The following is a 19,793-nucleotide window of genomic DNA, read 5'->3' as shown; positions in this document are numbered from 1 at the left end:
TGATGGATGCACCACCCGCCAGGGAATTCTGTGGACATGGAGGGAGCGTTACAGGTAGGACGGTGTCCGCCTGTCTCATTTAGTGAATAACAAATGTCTGTCTGATCTGCAAAGGGGCCTGCGGGAAGTTCTTCTGCGCAGGTGGGGGGAGTTTCACAAGCTCTAGGCTTGTGACTCCTGTGGTGGCTAGGACGGGCAAAACAGGAAAGTAGGGATGGTGTGCATGCAGAGGCACCTTATGGTGACAGGTGACGCCTGAGGGCCCCCCGAACGGGTTGTGCGGCTCGGCGGTGGGATAAGCTAAGGATAAGGATAAGGATAAGGATAAGGATAAGGATAAGGATAAGGATAAGGATAAGGCGGGGGGATAAGCTAAGGGGATAAGGGGGGATAAGTAGGAGACCAACCCTACTCACTCACCCAGGTGTTTCGCGGCACCGGGTTGGGGGTGACACCGGAAGGTCTACCTCCCCCAGAAGGGGCAGTCCGGAGGGATGGCGAGATCACCGCCACCCCTCAGGCTGGGTTTATGTTTTCGCCCAAGAAGTGCCAGCTAGCCGCTGACACAGTTAGATGCCCGTCCTAGTTACCCCTTTGCAGCTATTTCAATAAATGTGGCCCAATTTTCAACCCAAGCTTGTTGTCTGCGTCTTCTTTAACCCATCTCCGCTCGCAAATGCCCTCACCCGGCGCCAGCTTGTCTGGCTAAAAGGGGGGGGCATTGCGGGCGGGTGGGGTGACATGACGCAGGGGCCTTTGATTGGTGCACCCCAGTGGCACCACCATGCAAGGAGGGGCAGGCTGAGTTGCCTTAAACTCAGCCCCCTTCTCAAACTCAGCTCTCTGGCTCAACGCAGCTCCCTCCCACCCTCCCCTAAGCAGTGTGGGTTTATTACCGGTTGCCCTTTGGGAATCATGTAGGATTTTTTTGGCTCACAGTTCGATTGGCCTATTACTGTGCGTCTTTTTTGCCTACGTCTCACTGTTTTGCGGGTCGAGTGTGTCCTGTAAGGGAATATGGTCTTTATCATCGGTCACATTCCAGTTGGTGGCTAGGATGGGCAAAACAGGAAAGTAGGGATGGTGTGCATGCAGAGGCATCTTATGGTGACAGGTGACGCCTGAGGGCCCCCCGAACGGGTTGTGCGGCTCAGCGGGGGGATAAGGGTTGCCTGGGAGACCAACCCTACTCACTCACCCAGGTGTTTCGCGGCACCGGGTTGGGGGTGACACCGGAAGGTCTACCTCCCCCAGAAGGGGCAGTCCGGACGGATGGCGAGATCACCGCCACCCCTCAGGCTGGGTATGTTTTCACCCAAGAAGTGCCAGCTAGCCGCTGACACAGTTAGATGCCCGTCCTAGTTACCCCTTTGCAGCTATTTCAATAAATGTGGCCCAATTTTCAACCCAAGCTTGTTGTCTGCGTCTTCTTTAACCCATATCCGCTCGCAAAAGGTAGTTGTACATTCCTAGTAAAGAGAAACTAAATGGTTGGATATTAATTAAAGGGGGAGGGGAGAGCAACGAGCCCAGAGGTAAATGTTTGTTTTGTAAGGTTTGCCCTGACTGCAGCTTGTGCTATTATTCCTTCCTCCTCTACTCTTTCTTTCCTAGATTTTTAAAAACACAGTCCTGTCTAGACTTCTAAAAACAAACACATCCCTCCCCAGAGTCTCCAACTGATGCCAATGGAATGGTGGGGGGGAGCAAAGGGATGAGAAAAAAGCAAGCTAGTAATAATTACTACTTGTTTGTTTTTAATAATCAAGGGAAGAAAGAATTAGATTGAGATAGGTACAGAACGAATGAGTTGGAACAGAACAAGGCTGCTGCAGCAACTGCCAGACTTAGAACACAAACACACACAGCCTTCTCCTGAGTCCGAAATGACCCATGCAAGCAATGGAATGGTGGGGGTGGGGGAAGCAAAGAACAAGCGAGTGAACTGGTAATAATTACTACCAACTGTTTGTAACAACAAAGGAAAGACAGAGCTCAATGGAGGAGAAAGAAGAATAAGCTGCAATGAGTGCACACGCACACACCCCAGATCTAATCAGACAAACACAATCCTCTCCCAACCAACCACCTCCTGCAGTAAACAAATGCAGCCTTTTGCCAAAGTATATATACCCCCCCTCCACCACTCTCTCTGACTGGAGAGTGTTGTTATCACTTCTGGATGAGAGTTCCTATTCACCAAAGCACACTCCCTCCTCCTCCTGCACTCACCTTCCCACCTCCCCCGGCCTCCCGCCTTCCCCCTCCCTCCTCCTCCTCCTCATGCCCATCCACGAGATCTTTGAGAAGTTGATACATTTTGGACACAGCCTGTCTTGGCTGCTCAGAAGGCATAAAGAGCTACGAATCTCAGATGCAGACGGAGGTGCCTTGTAGAGGGGGTGCTTCACTTCGTGGCGCCTTGGTGCTGCTTTGTATTAGGCTGAGGCGCCTCCAAAACAGCCTGCTTCGTCTTGCTATTTGGGCTTTGTACCAAAGCGATGTACAGCCCTACAGTGTATGTACGTATTTCAATTCAGATGGCCTAATAATCAAAGTTCTCTGGGCAGTGTACAGATAAAATCAAAAATATAAAATACAAACAATAATAAAACAATGGTAGTAAAACAGCATATGATTAAACTAAGATAAAACCTGCAGCAGGGATAAAATCAATGTAGCACATTTTTTTTTTAAAAAAAAGGAAGCTCTTTTCTTTCTTTTTAATGACAGTGGTCACCATGCCTGCTAATAAATGTGAAATAAAACAAAAGGCCCCCAAAGGGTGTGTGTGGGGGGGTCAAGAGGCTGCTTGGACCCAACTCATTCACCTCTAAAATGTGATACAGCATTAGCTCTTACTGGGAACTAGCGACCCTAAATTATAAGCTTTTATAGGGGCTAGGAGATATCATCTGAGCCATTCTGGCATATTGTTAGGAAAAAGCTTCATGGAGGATAAAGGAAATTAAACACATGAAATTCATGGAGAATAAGGCTAATCATAATTCATAATGGGTGCATAGTACAGCTACTATCAGTGCCAGTTCCTGGGGAACAGGAGTGTGAGAGTACCATTGCATCATGACGTGCTTGTGGGCTTTCCATTGGAGCATCTGGTTGGCCACTGCAGGAACAGAATGCTGAATCATAGAATCATAGAATAGTAGGGTTGGAAGGGGCCTACAAGGCCATCGAGTCCAACCCCCTGCTCAGTGCAGGAATCCAAGTCAGAGCATCCCTGACAAATGGCTGTCCAGCCTCGTCTTGAAGGCCTCCAGTGTGGGAGAGCCCACCACCTCCCCAGGTAATTGCTTCCATTGTTGTATTGCTCTTACAGTCAGGAAGTTTGAACTAGGTAGGACTTTGACCTGATCGCGCACAGCTCTTCCTGTGTACTTATTGGTGAGTGTTCGGTCACATAATTCTTTCTTGTTGCCTGAGCTGGATTGGGGTATACCAGATGGAACGCTGTCTGACACTGCTCAGGTATCATCTTCAGAACTGGTTGTAGGCTTTAGTAATATATTCAGCCATTTTGGAGAATTTGCTGATTCAACCCACATCCACTACTTCCAAAGGATTCATTTCAATTTCTCATATATATGTGTGTGTGTGTGTGTGTGTGTGTGTGTGTGTATATATATATATATATATATATATATATATATATGGTCAAGAGTTCATGTCAGCCCTATTATTGTCTATATCACAAGGTAGAATGCCCTTAAAAGAAGGGGGTGGTCCCATATATACATGCATGGCCCCTAAGATAGTCTTCAGAGACCCTCTTCCAGTTGAACTCACCAAATGAAGTGAGACAGGTAGATACCTGAAAAGGAGAGCACCTTTTCAGTTGTGGCACTTCGGTTGTGGGATGCCCTCCCCAGAGAGGCTTACCTAGCACCTACATTGTCATCTTTTCGGTGCCAGGTGAAGATCTTTTAATCCTCCAAGGCATTTTAGTTCTTCAGTTGTTATTGTTTTAAATCTGTAATTGCATTTTTTAGGACTGTACTTTGCTGCTTGTCTTTACTCTGGTTTTATACTGTAATTTTAAACTTTTATATTATGCTTTATCATGCTTTTGCACTTCATGGTTTTAGCTGTTGAGCTTTGGCTATTGGGCAATATAGAAATGTAATAAAGTCTCTTTGTTTCCATGCAAGTGGGAAGCTACCTCTCTATCCCAGGGGCTGGTTGACAATCTGGTGAAAAGAGATCTGGAGTTCCAGTTGTTGTCAAACAGAATAATGACTGGATGCATGTCTGGTCTTCAGTATTAAGTATTAGGAACTGTAGCTCTTATCAGATGGAACCAAGCTTGGCCTCTTTGTGCTTCTGTTCCCAATGACATAATATTGGATAAATAAGTGTTCAGCTAATTCCCCTCACCAAGTAGTGCGAAACGCCCATGAGACACTGCATGGTTACATAGGCTGATGCCTCGTAGGACATAAACACTTGACTTATGAAAATGTTTGGACACCTTCTTCAGAGAATCAGCCTGTGATGTTGCTGAGCCATTACAGGATTATCTTTGCAATGGATGTGGTAAGTCCTCAGAAAACCAGGAGAAAATTACACTGCTACCGTAGAGTCATAGGATGCATATCTTATCAGCTTTGTAGGTAGCTGAATCCTTAACATTTTTAAATAATGTTAAAAATGGGCTGTAAACACGCCTACTAAGCAGTAAGCACCACTGCACACAATGGGGCTTACAACTGAGTACACATGTGTCAGACTGCACTGTAGCTCTTCAGATTTGTTAGATTAGATTTAAGAGCTACAGTTTGTAGAGCTGTGCAGCCACACATCTATTTGACATTGTCACTCCTTTTTTTTTTTTCTTTTTAGGGGGCTCCACACAAATACATATATTTGAAACTTCATTGTAATCACAATTTGATTAATGTTAAGATGTTCTTGTCAGGTATCATAGAATAGTAGGGTTGGAAGGGGCCTATAAGACCATCAAGTCCAACCCCCTGCTCAGTGCAGGAATACAATTTAATGTTAAACAATGTACCATGTTATGTTGTTCCATCCTGCTTAATAGTGCAAGCCTATGCACACCTATTCAGAAGTGTCCCCAGTGGGACTTACTCCTAAGTGAGTGTGTGTAAGATTGAGGCTTTAATGCCCTAAGTTCCCCTGTCTTCAACAATCCTTGCAATCACAAGTTATGTACAAGTACTTCTTGTGCAAGTACTTCTTGTACTTCTGTTCAAGTTCTTCCAGTTTAAAACATTAGTATGTTTGATGAGCTTTTAACACACTCAACTGCCATTCACACCTCTATCCAGAAGAAAAACAGCAGAGCCATGAAATTACTGCCATGGCAGCTGGACTAATGGAGGGTAGGTGAGAAGGCTTCACTGGATAATATCATTCTCTACCTCCTATTGTCGCTGTGTGAGGACTTCCTGCTAATCTTGCTGAGGGAAGCCAGCTGTGTTTCTGGGCTAGTGGAAGTGTCCAACTCATGAGCTGCATTCTAGCAGGCCACTGGCCTTGAAACTGCCAGAGTGCTGGTGGTATTTAGCTGGATCTAATGTGCACATCAACAAACCCAAAGAGGATAACACCAAAGGAGAGCTGCTTTGGGGGTGGCTGCAAGAGTGTGGGCCATGCTATTGTTTTTATGGCTCTCTTATGAAGGGGACTAGCTCACTGTTAGTGCTTGATATTTTATTAGTCCTTGAAGATGTGCTTGGGAGGAGGAAGTGATTGGGGAGGAGGTGATAGGGTGCTACTATTGAAATAATTATTGGCAGCTGGAGACATGGCATTGGGGGTCCAGTGAAGGAGATATGGGAGCAGACAGTTAGGGTCTACTCAAATGTCTGGTTTCCCCTCCAGTTGAATGGAGACTGGTTGCACTATCAGCAGCATGCCCTCAGGTCTGCTGGGGCTATTTATGCCAGTTTAGTTCATGATAAGACTACTATCATCCATGATTTGATCATGGCTGAGAATTTCAACCTGGTGTAAAGGTCTTCTAAAAGCATTTCTGCTGTGCAGACATCTGACTGTTTTTTTCAGCAATACAACCACTCTGTAAGTAAGTAGACATCTCCCTATAAGTAGAAAACTAGCACAGCATGGAATTGGATGGGGTAGAACCTTTCTCCCTCATGTAAGAAGGTTTTGTTTTGTTTTTTTTTAATGCAGGGAAGGTTTTTTTTTTTTTTAAACGATGGGAACATTAAAATTGCCAACCCACCCTACCCCACTTCCAACGTCCACTTTACCACCTCAGGATTCTACAATAAACCTTTCCTTCCACCTATACTTGTAATCTTCTCCAACTTTTCTTCTTATTAGATTATTTTCATGTAATTTGATTTTGTTTTTATCCATTTTACTACTAAATCTTCAGTTCCAATGAACTATATTTTATAATAATATTTTATAGGGTTTATTAATATAATTATATTTTATAGGTCTTTTCTTCTCCCCTCCCTCTAAAATGATTCAGTTTAGTTTAATCTGATTTATTTATTCATTTTAAAATATTTTCTGCAGCAGAACATATGGTTTCAATTTCTGAATCCTTACAGTTTGAGGCAATATATTAAAAAGTCACCATAAATTTGCTTTTATTTCAAGAATGATACATTAATTAAACTTTCAGGGAGCACTGGAACAAAATCAAAAAGATTTCTGTGTTCGTATTTAGGAAGCTATTGACAATTCTAATTATAATTCTAGTCTATTATTGACTATTCTAAAGCCTTTGAATGTGTGGATCATAACAAATTGTGCCAAGTTCTTGGTGGTATGGGGATATCAAGTCATCTTGTCTGCCTCCTGAGGAATCTGTATAATGACCAAGTAGCAACGATAAGAACAGACCACGGATCAACGGACTGGTTTAAGATTGGGAAAGGAGTATGGCAGGGTTGTATACTCTCACCCTTCCTATTCAACCTGTATGCAGAACACATCATGTGATATGCTGGGCTTGATGAAGCCAAGGCTGGAGTTAAAATTGCTGGGAGAAACATTAACAATCTCAGATATGTAGATGATACCACTTTGGTGGCTGAAAGCGAGGAGGAGCTGTGGAACCTCATGACAAAGGTGAAAGAAGAAAGTGCAAAAGCTGGGTTGCAGTTCAGCCTCAAAAAAACCAAGATTATAGCTTGATTGATAACTGGCAAATAGAGAGAGAAAGCATGGAGGCAGTGACAGACTTTGTCTTTCTAGGCGATTACTGCCGACACTGACTGCAGCCAGGAAATCAGAAGATGTTTACTTCTTGGGAGGAAGCAATGACAAGTCTTGATAAAACAGTGAAGAGCAGAGACATCACACTGACAATAAAGGTCCGCATAGTTAAAGCAATGGTATTCCCTGTAGTAACCTATGGCTGCGAGAGCTGGACCATAAGAAAGGCTGAGCGAAGGAAGATAGATGCTTTTGAACTGTGGTGCTGGAGGAAAATTCTGAGTGTGCCTTGGACTGCAAGAAGATCAAACCAGTCCATACTCCAGGAAATAAAGCCAGACTGCTCACTTGAGGGAATGATATGAAAGGCAAAACTGAAGTACTTTGGCCACATCATGAGAAGACAGGATACCCTGGAGAAGATGCTGATGCTAGGGAAAGTGGAAGGCAAAAGGAAGAGGGGCCGACCAAGGGCAAGCTGGATGGATGATATTCTGGAGGTGACGGACTCAACCTTGGAGGAGCTGGGGGTGGCGACGGCCGACAGGAAGCTCTGGCGTGGGCTGGTCCATGAAGTCACAAAGAGTCAGAAGCAACTGAATGAATAAACAACAACAAATTTAGGAAGCTATTTTATTCTGAGTCAGAACATTGGTAACATTGGTATCTTTTGCTCATATGTTAACACTGACTGGGACTGCTCTTGAGGGTTTCATTTCCTAGCCTTGCCTGGTGATGCCAGGGACTGAATTTTGGACCTTCAGCGTCCAAAGCATGAGCTCCGTCACTCAATTATGCCCCACTCTTATCTGTGTGCATGTTATTTTGAATTCATTTATCAGAGGAAAAATATATTACCCAATTCGGGAAAGTCAAGTGGATTCATATGAATCTGCCAAATATAATACCAAAACATAAAACATTCCAGAGAAAAGTACTTATGCTTTTCAGTCAGTATCTTGACTTCAATACTTTATTGAAGAGCACTTAATTTAGGAAGAGGGTTGCTATGAATATGAGATGTGCTTCCATTAGAGCTGTGCACAAATGGCCTCTCAAAATTCCCCAGCCTATTTGTGGGCAGAGAAATTGGGATGGGGGGATAATTTCACCGAATTTCTCCTAGGGGAAGAGAAATTCTTCAGCAGTTTCTCACAGGTAGAGCTCACCACTGGCAGGGGTCGTAGCATGGGTTCTTTCTTTTTTCCTCAGGGTTTTTGGTTTATTGCACTGCTTCTGTAGGTGGCAACAGCATCAACTGTGTTGAGGTTTTTACTTTTTTGAGGCAGAATTTTGAATTCCTTTTGGTGGTATTTTTGAGCTTACCTAATCACTGCGAGGTGGCCGAGGGTGCTGTGTGTGTTTTCTCTCTCCATTACACATCTTTCCATTGCTCTGCAGCCTCCCAGGTCACCTGCACTTTCTGAACTGAAAAAGCCCCATGGGAGGATTTGCCTCATGACTAGGGATGTATGAAAGTCACTTACCTTTTCGAAGGGTAACATTTGTGTGTGGGGGAGGCGCTCAGTCCCTCCCCCCGAAATTCTGGCCGGGGGGGAGATGCTCTGTCCCTCCCCCCTGAAATTCTGGCCGGCCGGCTCCGCTCCGCAGGGATTCTGCGGAGCCACCAGCCGGATCCGCCAGTGGCCGGACATCTGGCCGCTGGCTAGAAGGGATGCAAATGGCAGCGGCCGTAGCCGCCGCCGTTTGTGTCCCTGCAGTCAGCTGTGATAGGCTACATAAGTGTTTACGTAGCCTATCACGGCTGATTTAAAAGAAAAAAAATGCGCGTATGCAAATGGCGGCGCCCATGGGTGCTGCCATTTGCGTTCCTTATTTTGGCACATTTTAGTCTACGTAAACATTTACATAGACTAAGACGGCGAAAATAAGGGGAACGCAAATAGCGTAGTGTCTACGCTATTTGCATTCCCCTTATTTTCACCATCTTAGTCTACGTAAATGTTTACGTAGACTAAGACGTGCCAAAATAAGGAACACAAATGGCGGCACCCATGGGCGCAGCCATTTGCATATGCATTTTTTTTCTTTTAAATCAGCCGTGATAGGCTACGTAAACATTTACGTAGCCTATCATGGTGTTTTTTAAAAATCTAGCTGCAATAGGCTACGTAAATCTTTACGTAGCCTATCACTTTTTTTGTTTTTTGTTTTCTGCTGCCGAACTGCTGCCGAACCGCTGCCAGAGCCGCCGCCGCCAGGAAGATCCGCCCAAGGTAAGTCCCGTCCTGGGGGGGGGCGCGGGGGGGCAGACCATTCCGCCACCGATTTCAGGGGGCCAAATGCACTGGCATTCCGCCTCCCCGAGATTCGTGGCAAAATTCTCTGACATCCCTACTCATGACGTCATGATGGCTCTAACTGAAGTGGGGGAAGCTGAGGAGGCTACAGGCTGCCACAGAGATTACTGTACAATGACAGACAGGGCAGGCATGCACACCATTCAGCCACCTCACAAGGAAGGTAAGCACAAGAACCCCAAACCCAACCCATGAGCATTTCTCTGAAATTTATCCTCCTTTGAATTTCTTTTCGGAAGCAATTCCTTTTTCTATCAAATTGAATGAGCCTGGTCAAAAAAAATGTGGGATAAATTTTCAGCACAGCACTAGTTTTCATCCCATCTCAGGGGTGAAAGCATAAGGAGCCTTAGAAAAACCCACTGCCAAGAATACAGGCCAGCTCTCTCCACATTGAAGCTAGGCCTGGCCCTCATATATGTTGCAATCACCAGTGAGTGTGTTATCTGGGAAGCACTGAGGCTCTGGTGCTCAAGGCCAATCTCCCTTTCTGTTAATTGGGAAAGCGATAAGAGCTGAACTTGGTGGAAAGATCCTGCTTCCTTCTGTGAGGAGCCCAGAGACTGGGCTGATGACTGGCTGGGGGAAATCTGCCCTGGGTTACCAGGGCTAAGCCTTAAAAGGAGCTGAAAAGAAGGCATGATGGCTCCCTTCATTATGGCAGTCTTTGGGCCTGTTTGGAGTGCTGGGCTCTGTCCTGGGAGGCCCTTTTTTGGCAACATAGAAGGATAGGGTAGACAGCTTTGTTGTTTTGCTTGGGGGTGCTGCTAAAAGGCCCTTAGCTCTCAGGGGCTTCCCTTTGGGTTAATTTTAGACTTGTAATCCTCTGCACAATCTACTACCTCTCACCTTCCCTTTCCCTCTACCCTTTCCTCTTTAAATAAACATGTACTCATTCCAGGTTTGTGTGCTTCCTTCTGGGTAACCTCAGGGCTAACGTCACTGCCTTTTGGCCAAGGTGGGTGGCTACTGGGTGCTTTTGGGGGGCAATTAAGGCCAGAAGTGGCCTGTCCTACCTCACAGGGAAGTTGGAACTAGTTCCTGCTTCCTTCACACCCACTCTCTCAGATACTCAGCTTCTCCTTCAGCCCCCATGCTACATGATGGATACTACCCTACCCTGCAGTGTGGCTATAACAATATTATTGAGATAATGCATTTTAGTACCTTGAATGTTCAAAATGGAATATGGCATTAAGAAATATTATCACTATTTGAAAAGGATGCATTGTTATTAAGTTTTCCCAGCAGACTATATTTCTCTATTTTTCACAGCAGATCCTAATTGCTATTCCTCCCCCCACCCTAGGTGACCCCCCTGATAAATCAAACTGCCATTACAGAATTCATCCTTCTGGGATTTGGAGAACACCCGGAACTGCAGATTCCCCTCTTCCTGCTATTTCTAAGCATCTACACCTTGTCCATGATCGGGAACCTTCTCATTGTTGTGTTGATTGTGAATGACAGGCGTCTTCACATCCCCATGTATTTCTTCTTGGGGAACATGTCTTGTTTGGAAATATGCTACACCTCAACCATTCTCCCCAGAATGCTGGGCAGCTTTCTAACAGGGAATAAAGCCATTTCTTTCTCTGCTTGCTTTATACAGTTTTATTTATTTGGTTTTCTGTTGACTGCAGAAACCTGTATTCTATCTGTGATGTCGTATGATCGGTATTTAGCCATTTGCAGGCCACTGCAGTATCCGTTCCTTATGAACAACAAGGTTTGTATCTCTTTAGCAGCTGGGTCATGGCTAAATGGCTGTTTTTCTGTTGCTGTAGTGGTTATATGGATGGCACAATTAACTTACTGTGGCTTCAATGGAATTGACCATTTCTTCTGTGATTTCATACCTCTAAGTAAGCTGGCTTGTAATGATATTTCATTGATAATCGAGGTAGCCCTTATACATTCTTGTATTTTCACTTTCCCTTTATTTATGTTGACTGTAACATCTTACATTTGTATAATATCAGCCATTTTGAAAATCCCTTCTACCTCTGGGAGGCAAAAGGCATTTTCCACGTGCTCCTCTCACCTTATTGTGGTCAGTATTTTCTATGGATCCTTAATGACTGTTTATCTCCTTCCAGATGATCCCGTAATAAGAGGGTTAACCAAAGTGTTCTCCATTTTCTACACCATCCTTACTCCAATGGTCAATCCCCTCATATACACTTTAAGAAACAAAGACGTGACTGAGGCTTTGGGAAAACTAGTCCAGAAGTTTTCCTGCTATTCATGGTAAATGAAAACCCCATGACCGTGCTTTTCAAACTTTCAATTTTAAGTAAATCTTTTCCACAAGAGGACTCTTCAGAAGAGCTCTGTCCATACATACAGCCCATACAGGGGGCGGGGGAGGGAGGGTAAAGACATGCTGACCCCAGCCTTGACATCCATACACTTTCAAGCTTCAACACTAATGTCTGCACATTCGTCATGACATTGGAAAAGGCTCCCTAAGGTCATAATCTGTTAGTGCCTAGACTCTTCATGAAGGATTCCTGATATAACCAAGAGACTACACACAACTTTCTGACATTGTGCTTAATGAGTAGACATTGAGGGGAGCAGGGCCAGGACTTTGGGGTACAATCAGGAGGTGTGGCCAAACTGTCAACTGTACACATTGGCTATACATGTAAGGAGGTTCTCCTGAGGACTTTGCATTACTCATCTTCTAAGCAACCCCAACAGATCTGCCATAGAATCCTATGCAATATTCATTTCTACATTACCCTAGCCTTAATGATGTGTGATAAATCCCATGCATTTCATTAATGGAGTTACCCAATTCACACCTCCCACACCAGAAAATTGGCCCTGAACACAATTGGTGGCTGGACATTGGGATGTTTCCGAACTTGCAATGAGTTCCACAAAGGAAAACAAAAATGTTTTCAACAGTAGGCACACATTTAAAAAATGCACATAGAAAAATGTGTACATTTCCAAAATGTGCACAAGCACACTTTAGTCAATTGATGCATGTGTCCAAAAATACATACATTTATTTATTTTTATTTATTGCATTTAAATTCCACCTTTTTTTCCTCTTTAAGGAACCTAAGGCAACATACCTCCTCCTCCTTTCCATTTTAGCCTCACAGCAACAACCCTGTGAGGTAGGCTGGGCTGAGAGTCTGTGACTGGCCCAAAGTCACCCAGTCAGCTTCCATGACCGAGTGGGGACTAGAACCTGGATCTCCCAGCTCCCAGTCCAACACTCTAGCCACTATACCATACTGGCTCTCTTTTCTGCACATTTTAAAATGTTCAGAAAAATGTGTATACTAATGCAGAACAGACGAAAAATGCATACAAAACTCAGAACATAAAGCAAACAAATTGAAAGCTTGTGTAGAAATGGGGTAGAGCAAGTTTGACCTAACCCCCCTCCTAATTTTGCCCTGCCCCTGCCCTGCCTCGCCCCACCCCAAGAATCTCCACAACTCCAAGATAGACAGATCTTTCCACTCCTAATCTTACCTAACCTGTTGGCCATCACTGTGGCCCTGCCTGAACTGAGATTGTTACCCTAAACATGACAATGAGTTCAGCAGCTGCACATAACAGAGAAAACAGGTAGTGGTTGAAAACTGCTTTTCACAGAAGCTTTTCTGCCATTATTGCTCTTCTAACTGAGGAACTCCTGGTAAGCCTCCAAGGAACCCATGGTTGCCCAGAACACAGTTTGAAAACCATTACCTTATCAGAACAAATATGCCTGTTTGGAGGTACTGCTGTACCCGGGTTTGCAGTTTGACTGTTATTATTTTTATCATCTCATATGAGAACTTCCTGCATGAACTCATAATTTGTGAATGTCATCAAGCTTTTGTAACCTTGAGAACAGACTGCTTTATGCTTGATTACGTTTATGTTGACTGTGGTTACTGTTTTCTTAAGTATTTTGATGATTTGGCTTTACTGCAGGATGTTCTTGTTAGCTGAAGTCTGCCTTAACCAATGTAAATGAGATGGGATACAAGAAAATAAATTAGATCTACATTAAAAAAGTTTCATCTGCTCACTTTACATTTATATTGGAGCTAAGAACGATTCCATACAGGGCAATGTAAAAAAAAATGAAAAATATCCTAGTGCTTTAAGCTTAGTGCACAAACTCGGAAATAAGCTTTATTGATTGCAATAGGAATATCAAATACCATGATATTCCTATTTGCTATGAATTTTTCTAAAGCTCAACGGATGACAGTTCTACAGACTCGGTCTAAACTTCCAAAATATCTCAGGAAGCACAGAATAATTATTGAATCAGTCTTGCCATATGTAATTGGACTAGCAACACTCTGATCTGTGTGCGGAATGGGGACCAGGCCAAACAAAGTTCCCAACTCCTGTTGGTCTTTCCATTCCAATGATTGTTCCACTGCCACCAGGAAGAATTCTTTCTTTTCCCTGGCTGCATCCACCAAACAGCCTTAAATACCTTTAACTAGTGTGGGGTTTGGCTTTTAGGAGTGTGTGTGTGTGTGTGTGTGTGTATGGTCATCCAACAAAAAAAGAGAGCACAATTTTTAAACAACAAAATTATAAACATTTACTGAAAAAGTATGATGATGATGATGATGAAAATGGTTTTAACATCCGAATAGATACACCACACACAACACCAGCAACAACAACAAAATCAGAAGAGCAAAAGGTTAAGAAAATAATCAGGGTAAAGTGTGCAACTAATTCCTAAACAGACTGAGTCCCTATTTTCTCTAAGTTCTTCCCAGCTATATATTACTGTCAGAGTTCTCAGCTTTTCCATGCATTCAGCTTCTCCCAAGTAGGGATGTCAGAGAATTCTGCGACGGATCTCGGTGAGGCTGAATGCCAGTGCATTTGGCTCCCGAAATCCAATGTGGAATGAAGCCCCTGCCCCCCCAACCCACAAAAGGTGCATGGAACAAAGTCCCATGAAAGGTGTGTGAAACAGAGCACTTACCTGCTCCCGTCCGTGCTGCTTTGCAAATGGCGGCTGTCCTGCGGCTGCCATTTGCTTCCTCGTCTCAATAGCTGTGATAGGCTATGTAAATACTCACGTAGCCTATCACGGCTAAAGCAGGGACGCCACTTGCATCCCTGTAGATGTATTTACTTACATAGATAGGCTACGTAAGTATTTACGTAGCCTATCATGGCGGGTGGGGGGAGAAACCTCAGCGTATGCAAATGGCAGCGGCTACCTCCATTTGCGTACACTGGGGTTTTTTTCCCCGTGCCGTGATAGGCTACCTAGGCTACGTAAATACTTATCATGGCACGGGAAAAAAAAAACCCAGCGTATGCAAATGGCGGTGGCTGCTACTGCCGTTTGCGTACGCTGGGGTTTTTCCCCCTGCCGTGATAGGCTACGTAAATATTTACGTAGCCTATCACAGCTGACTACAGGGATGCAAATGGTGGTGGCTACGACAGTCTTGAATGTCTTGGCCACGGAGTGGAGCCGGCTGGGCAGGATTCCAGGGGGAGGGATAGAGAGCCTCCCCCCGTCGAGGATTCCGGGGGAAGGGACGGAGCGCCTCCCCCCCCCCACGGATTGCCCAGCGTGGAGCCAGGTAGGGGTTTCGTACATCCCTACTTCCCATCATTCTGCTTCTGTCGGGCAGCTTTCTGAATTTCAGCTTTTCTCTGAAAAATATTTTTTCCTTTTCTCTTTCCTAATCAAAACTGCCTTTTTTTGCCTCAAAAGTTGTATGTTAAAACAAGCCTTTGCTATTGAAAATGATGCATCTATAGGGATCACCTTTACTCTAAATCCCTCCTCATCATCTCTTTGCAAAACTCTGCAAAATCAAAACTACTTATTGCAGCCTATGTTATCTGCACCCCAATGTAAACAAACCCTCTTAATCTGCTGAACCATGGTCTCTGCAGGCTTAGTGGCAGTTTTGTTTCTTTGACTGCCTGAATTTTTGAACTTTTGATTTTACACTGACCAGCATACACAGAGAACATAAATAATCCTTTGCTATCCAAACTATATACAAAATTATAATGCAGTTCTATTCCTTCACACCATGCATTAAACACTGAAAAAGCTTTATTTAACACTTAGTGTGAGGAAGAGAAAATCCACTGAGATATGGCAACTCCTTTAAATACATACATTATTTTTTTTCATGTATAAAATGTATAAGTAAAAGAAGAAATTCACTCATACCAAAAACATTGCTCATAATGGATAGCCTTTGGATGAATCACAGTATTTAGGCATATGTGCAAATAGTGACCACTGGAAAAAGTGTGTGTGCGAGTATAAACTCATTGCATCTATATCACTCTGTCAAGGTTTCTTTCAAAGGATCCTCAGAACTGCAGGTTGGTAGGATGATTAAAATTCTCTGTTAGGAATTCTCTCCTCCCCAACTACACTTCCAAGGCTTCTTTGAAGCCAGGGAATAACCATTAAACCAGTTCAACTCTGTACTGGGTAGCGAGAGAGAGAGAGAGAGAGAGAGAGAGAGAGAAACACACACAGAGATTTTGGCACATCAGAGCCAAGGAACACCCATATAATAATGCCTCTTCTACACATCATGATCAGAGCTCCAATATTCTTCACAAATACCTGGTTCATGATCACCAGTATCATCAGAGCTTTTGTCACTTCCTTGTTACTTAACCTATATATTGTTAGGAGAAGGGCTGTACATATATGAAGACAACTGTAGCTCAGTAAATTACCAATGCAGCAAGGTGTGAGCCACAGGTGGAAAAGGCCTTATGCCTCCCGCTGGCTGAGGGAATGTGGAGGATGGTTGAGATGATGAAGATCTAGGATACTGTGGTGAGCAAGCAGGTGCAGAGGATGACAAGGGAAGCCAGCAGTAAGACCAGTGTAGAGCTGAGAAAGGCATTGCCACACAACCACATCAATAGGGGCCCAGCATCACACATATACACAAACCTGGTGGATCTCCTTTGGCCTTCAGAACGAGAGCTGGGATATGAGGGTAATGTGGAATAAATGAGCCAGGAACCCACCCACCTAGGCTGCTGTCACCAACCAGATCATTACTTGCAGGGTCATAAGGGATGGATAATGAAGAGGGCAGCAGATGGCTAGGTAGCTGTCATAAGCCATGGTAGCCAGAATAAAACATTCAGTGGAGCCCAAGGCAAAAAAAAAAGAAAAAAAGATAGAGTTGGGCAATGCAACCTGTCACAGTAACTGAACTCTCACCAACCAGGAAGCCTTCCAGCATCTTGGACATCATGGAGGTAGGGTGCCAGATCTCCATGAAGGAGAAATTACCAAGGAAGTAGTGCATAGGGCACTGTAAATTCCAGTTTGCCTAAATGACAGAGATGATGATTACATTGGCAGTGACAGTGAGGTTGTAAGTAGCCAAGATTAAGGTGAAGAACAGCATGTAGAGCTGTGGAGAGGAGGGAATATCAAGCTGACAAACCCCTTTACTACACTCTTATGGGTAGATTCCATGTTAATATCTATTTCTAGTTAGCTTAGTGAATATGTTACTTGCATGTAGTCTCCATTGATCTCAGTCTGGATCCAACCCATGAAACATGTAAGGCAGATGCATGGGGACCCACAGTAAAGAATCACAGCCAATCAAATTTTGCCAGTATGTGTCACTAGGTGTTTAGGAATGAGCTCATCTTTTCTTCACTATGTAGCTGATGGAAGTAACACTAGACTAGTGTAATATTGAAGTATTCAACATGGCCAATATGATTGCCAGTTTTATATCATAGCAAGTGCATAACAAAAGTCCATAAATGTTGCCCTACACTCTTGCTGTATTCTTCATCACCAAATAAGAAATGTAAGAAGTACTTTATTGGGTGGGAAAAAAATCTTATTTTTGAAAATTTGCAGTGCTAAACCTATCCTGGCTGCCATGTGGATGGATTGCAGAGAATTAGCACAGGGTACTCACAGCATTTAGTATTTCATTTTCTGTGTGAATAAGGTTGTGTTCACTGGATGTCATCACCTTTTCTGGTCACTTTGTGCTCATGGATGGACACCATGACGTTTAACCATGGTGTCCATCCATGGTGTCCATGGTGTCCATCACAAAATCCTTTAGGAGCTGCATCCAAAAAAAAAGACTTGACAGGAAAACTGGGAAAAAAACACACAAACCTGTCCACATCTATATTCAAGAAATGTTATCGTCCCACACACCACTGAAGTCAGGTCCTTTAAGAAGGATATTCTTGAGAACAAAACAGTATATCATATTAACCTTCCCAGTGTTGTCTACTCTGGACAAGGTCTTTCCTATCACCTGCTATCTGATCCTTTTGGAAATGCCAGGGTTTCATCCCGGGTCCTTCAGCATAAACAGATGTTCCACCACTGAGGTATGCTCTCTACCAGTTTCTTAAACTAATCACCAGCTATTACCAAATCATGTTCTGTGACTCCAAAATGAGAAAGTGAAGTGTGGCTTCCAAGATCAGACTAAAGATCCATCTACTCTAGATCCTGCTTCAACTTTGAGAAATGCAATCCAACAGTACCCACTGACCACCACTCATCTGTTCCCTCATGAAATACCAGGTGGGGAAGAACTGGGTGCCACTTCCCCTGCCCCTGCCCCCCAGGAAAGGCCAGATGGGGGAAGCACTGGGTGAAACTGCTTGAAAGCACTCTGGGAAGCATCTCCAGACACTACACTTTCACCATCTATGCACACAACATTCCCCATGGTGAATGCTGCAGGGAATGTGGTGGTAACTACACTATTTGACTTGGCCAGCTGTTACATCCAAAAAATGCAGATACGATGCCCAGCAGAGCAATCCTAACACCCATATTGGCTGGCTGGGGGGAGGGGGTTAGGATAGGATAGAGGTGCCCCACTACCGGCAAAGATGACATCTCCCATTGGGTGGGTAGAGCTCCGTCTGCCCTGGCAGGCCAGTTTCACCCCTAGAAAGCTCTTCAAGTGGAAAGCCACCACCAACAGTGTTCCTGCCAGCAGTTGCATGTGTAAGGCCCCAAAATGGGTTGTTCTGCTGGTGGGTCAGAGCCAGCTTTATCATCCTCATCATCATCAATATCCCACCTTTCCTCCAATAGGCCCAAGGTGGCATACATGATCCTACTTCTCTCCATCTAATCCTCACAGCAACCTTGTGAGGTAGCTTAGGATGAGAGTCAGAGATTGGTCCAAAGTCAACCAGTGAGCTTCATAGAGGAGTGGGGTTTAGAACGCAAGTCTCCTGAGTCCTTGTCCAACACGCTAACCACAACACCACACTGGCTCTCAAAACGATACAGGTTTGGGGTTGGGGTAGCTAATTGCCCCCACTTTGTTTTCGGGGGAGGGGCAGTTAAAACAAAAAGATCCACCAGACTGGAAAGCATGGCAAAAATGTCTCCCAACTTTTGTCCTGGCTAGCATTCTGGTTGGCCTTTGGATTAGGGTTGTATGCATTTTGTTAAATTCATTTCATCTGTGTTTCATGAGTTGTAAGGCATCTTTTGTTGTGTCATTCACTTATTGATGGAATTGGGATTTTTTTTGTATGATAATTTTATTAGTTTGCAATGTGGATGGCGTGGGTTCTCAGCTCAGTCTGGGAGTCCGAATGACTCCCCTCTGCTCGCATCTTCAGGCTGTGCCCACTGAGCCACTGCCCCCACTCACATCAGCCAATGCTTGCTGAGCTGTCCCCACGAGCCCTCGTGGAGCACCCAGCATTCCTGCGGTCACCATTTTGTGGAAAAAAGTTAAATATTGTGCACATATGGGCAGTAAAGGTCCCAACCTGCTTAAAATTGCAGGCAGCGAAGGGGCTCCATTTACTTGCTCCTTGAAAAAATCTGGGTGGGGAATCCCCCCCACCATGGGTTCTTGGGGCAACAGGACCCATGGTGGAGGGGTGGGAATCCACAACCCTACCCCCAATTTTCACGAGGAGAACTTTGGAAACTAACACAAGTGAATGGAGCCCCTCTGCTGCCTGCAATTTTGCACAGATTGGGGCTTTTACTACCCTATGTGCACAATAATTACATTTATGGAATTTCCCAAGGTACCTTGAAAAAACTGGGTGGGGGGTGGGATTCTTCACCCCCACCCCCGATTTTTGGAGGAGCACTTTGAAAATCTAATGTAAAGGAATTGGTCCATTCACTTACATTGGGTTTTCAAGGTGCTACTTGCAAAAATGGGGGGGATTCCCCCCATCATGGGGCCTTGGGGCAACAGGACCCAGGGCGGGGGATGGGATTCTTCACCCGCACCCCCAATTTTTGGAGGAACAGTTTGAAAATCTAATGCAAGTATA

The 19,793-nt window shown here is 44.4% G+C and overlaps 1 protein-coding gene across 1 annotated transcript; it reads left to right on the top strand.

The window, feature by feature from the left end:
* The first annotated feature begins 1,886 nt into the window (after positions 1 to 1,886).
* Positions 1,887 to 11,751, top strand: LOC146341418 (olfactory receptor 11A1-like). The gene is made up of 3 exons (XM_084807436.1): positions 1,887 to 1,948; positions 2,443 to 2,518; positions 10,807 to 11,751. The coding sequence occupies exons 1-3, from the start codon at positions 1,887 to 1,889 to the stop codon at positions 11,749 to 11,751; spliced, it is 1,083 nt and encodes a 360-aa protein (XP_084663562.1).
* The last annotated feature ends 8,042 nt before the right edge of the window (positions 11,752 to 19,793 follow it).

This window comes from Heloderma suspectum, chromosome 6 (assembly GCF_057233095.1).
Source record: "Heloderma suspectum isolate Gila_16-S chromosome 6, 16-S_ref, whole genome shotgun sequence".
Classification (NCBI taxonomy): domain Eukaryota; kingdom Metazoa; phylum Chordata; class Lepidosauria; order Squamata; family Helodermatidae; genus Heloderma; species Heloderma suspectum.
This window is presented reverse-complemented; position numbering and strand designations above follow the sequence as displayed.

Excerpts from the sequence above, each read along its gene's own strand:
- LOC146341418 (XM_084807436.1), top strand. The coding sequence starts at position 1,887 with ATGACCCATGCAAGCAATGGAATGGTGGGGGTGGGGGAAGCAAAGAAC. Across the intron at positions 1,949-2,442 it reads AAGAACAAGCGAGTGAACTG|GCTGAGGCGCCTCCAAAACA; the intron begins GTAATAATTACT and ends GCTTTGTATTAG. Across the intron at positions 2,519-10,806 it reads GCGATGTACAGCCCTACAGT|GTGACCCCCCTGATAAATCA; the intron begins GTATGTACGTAT and ends CCCCCACCCTAG.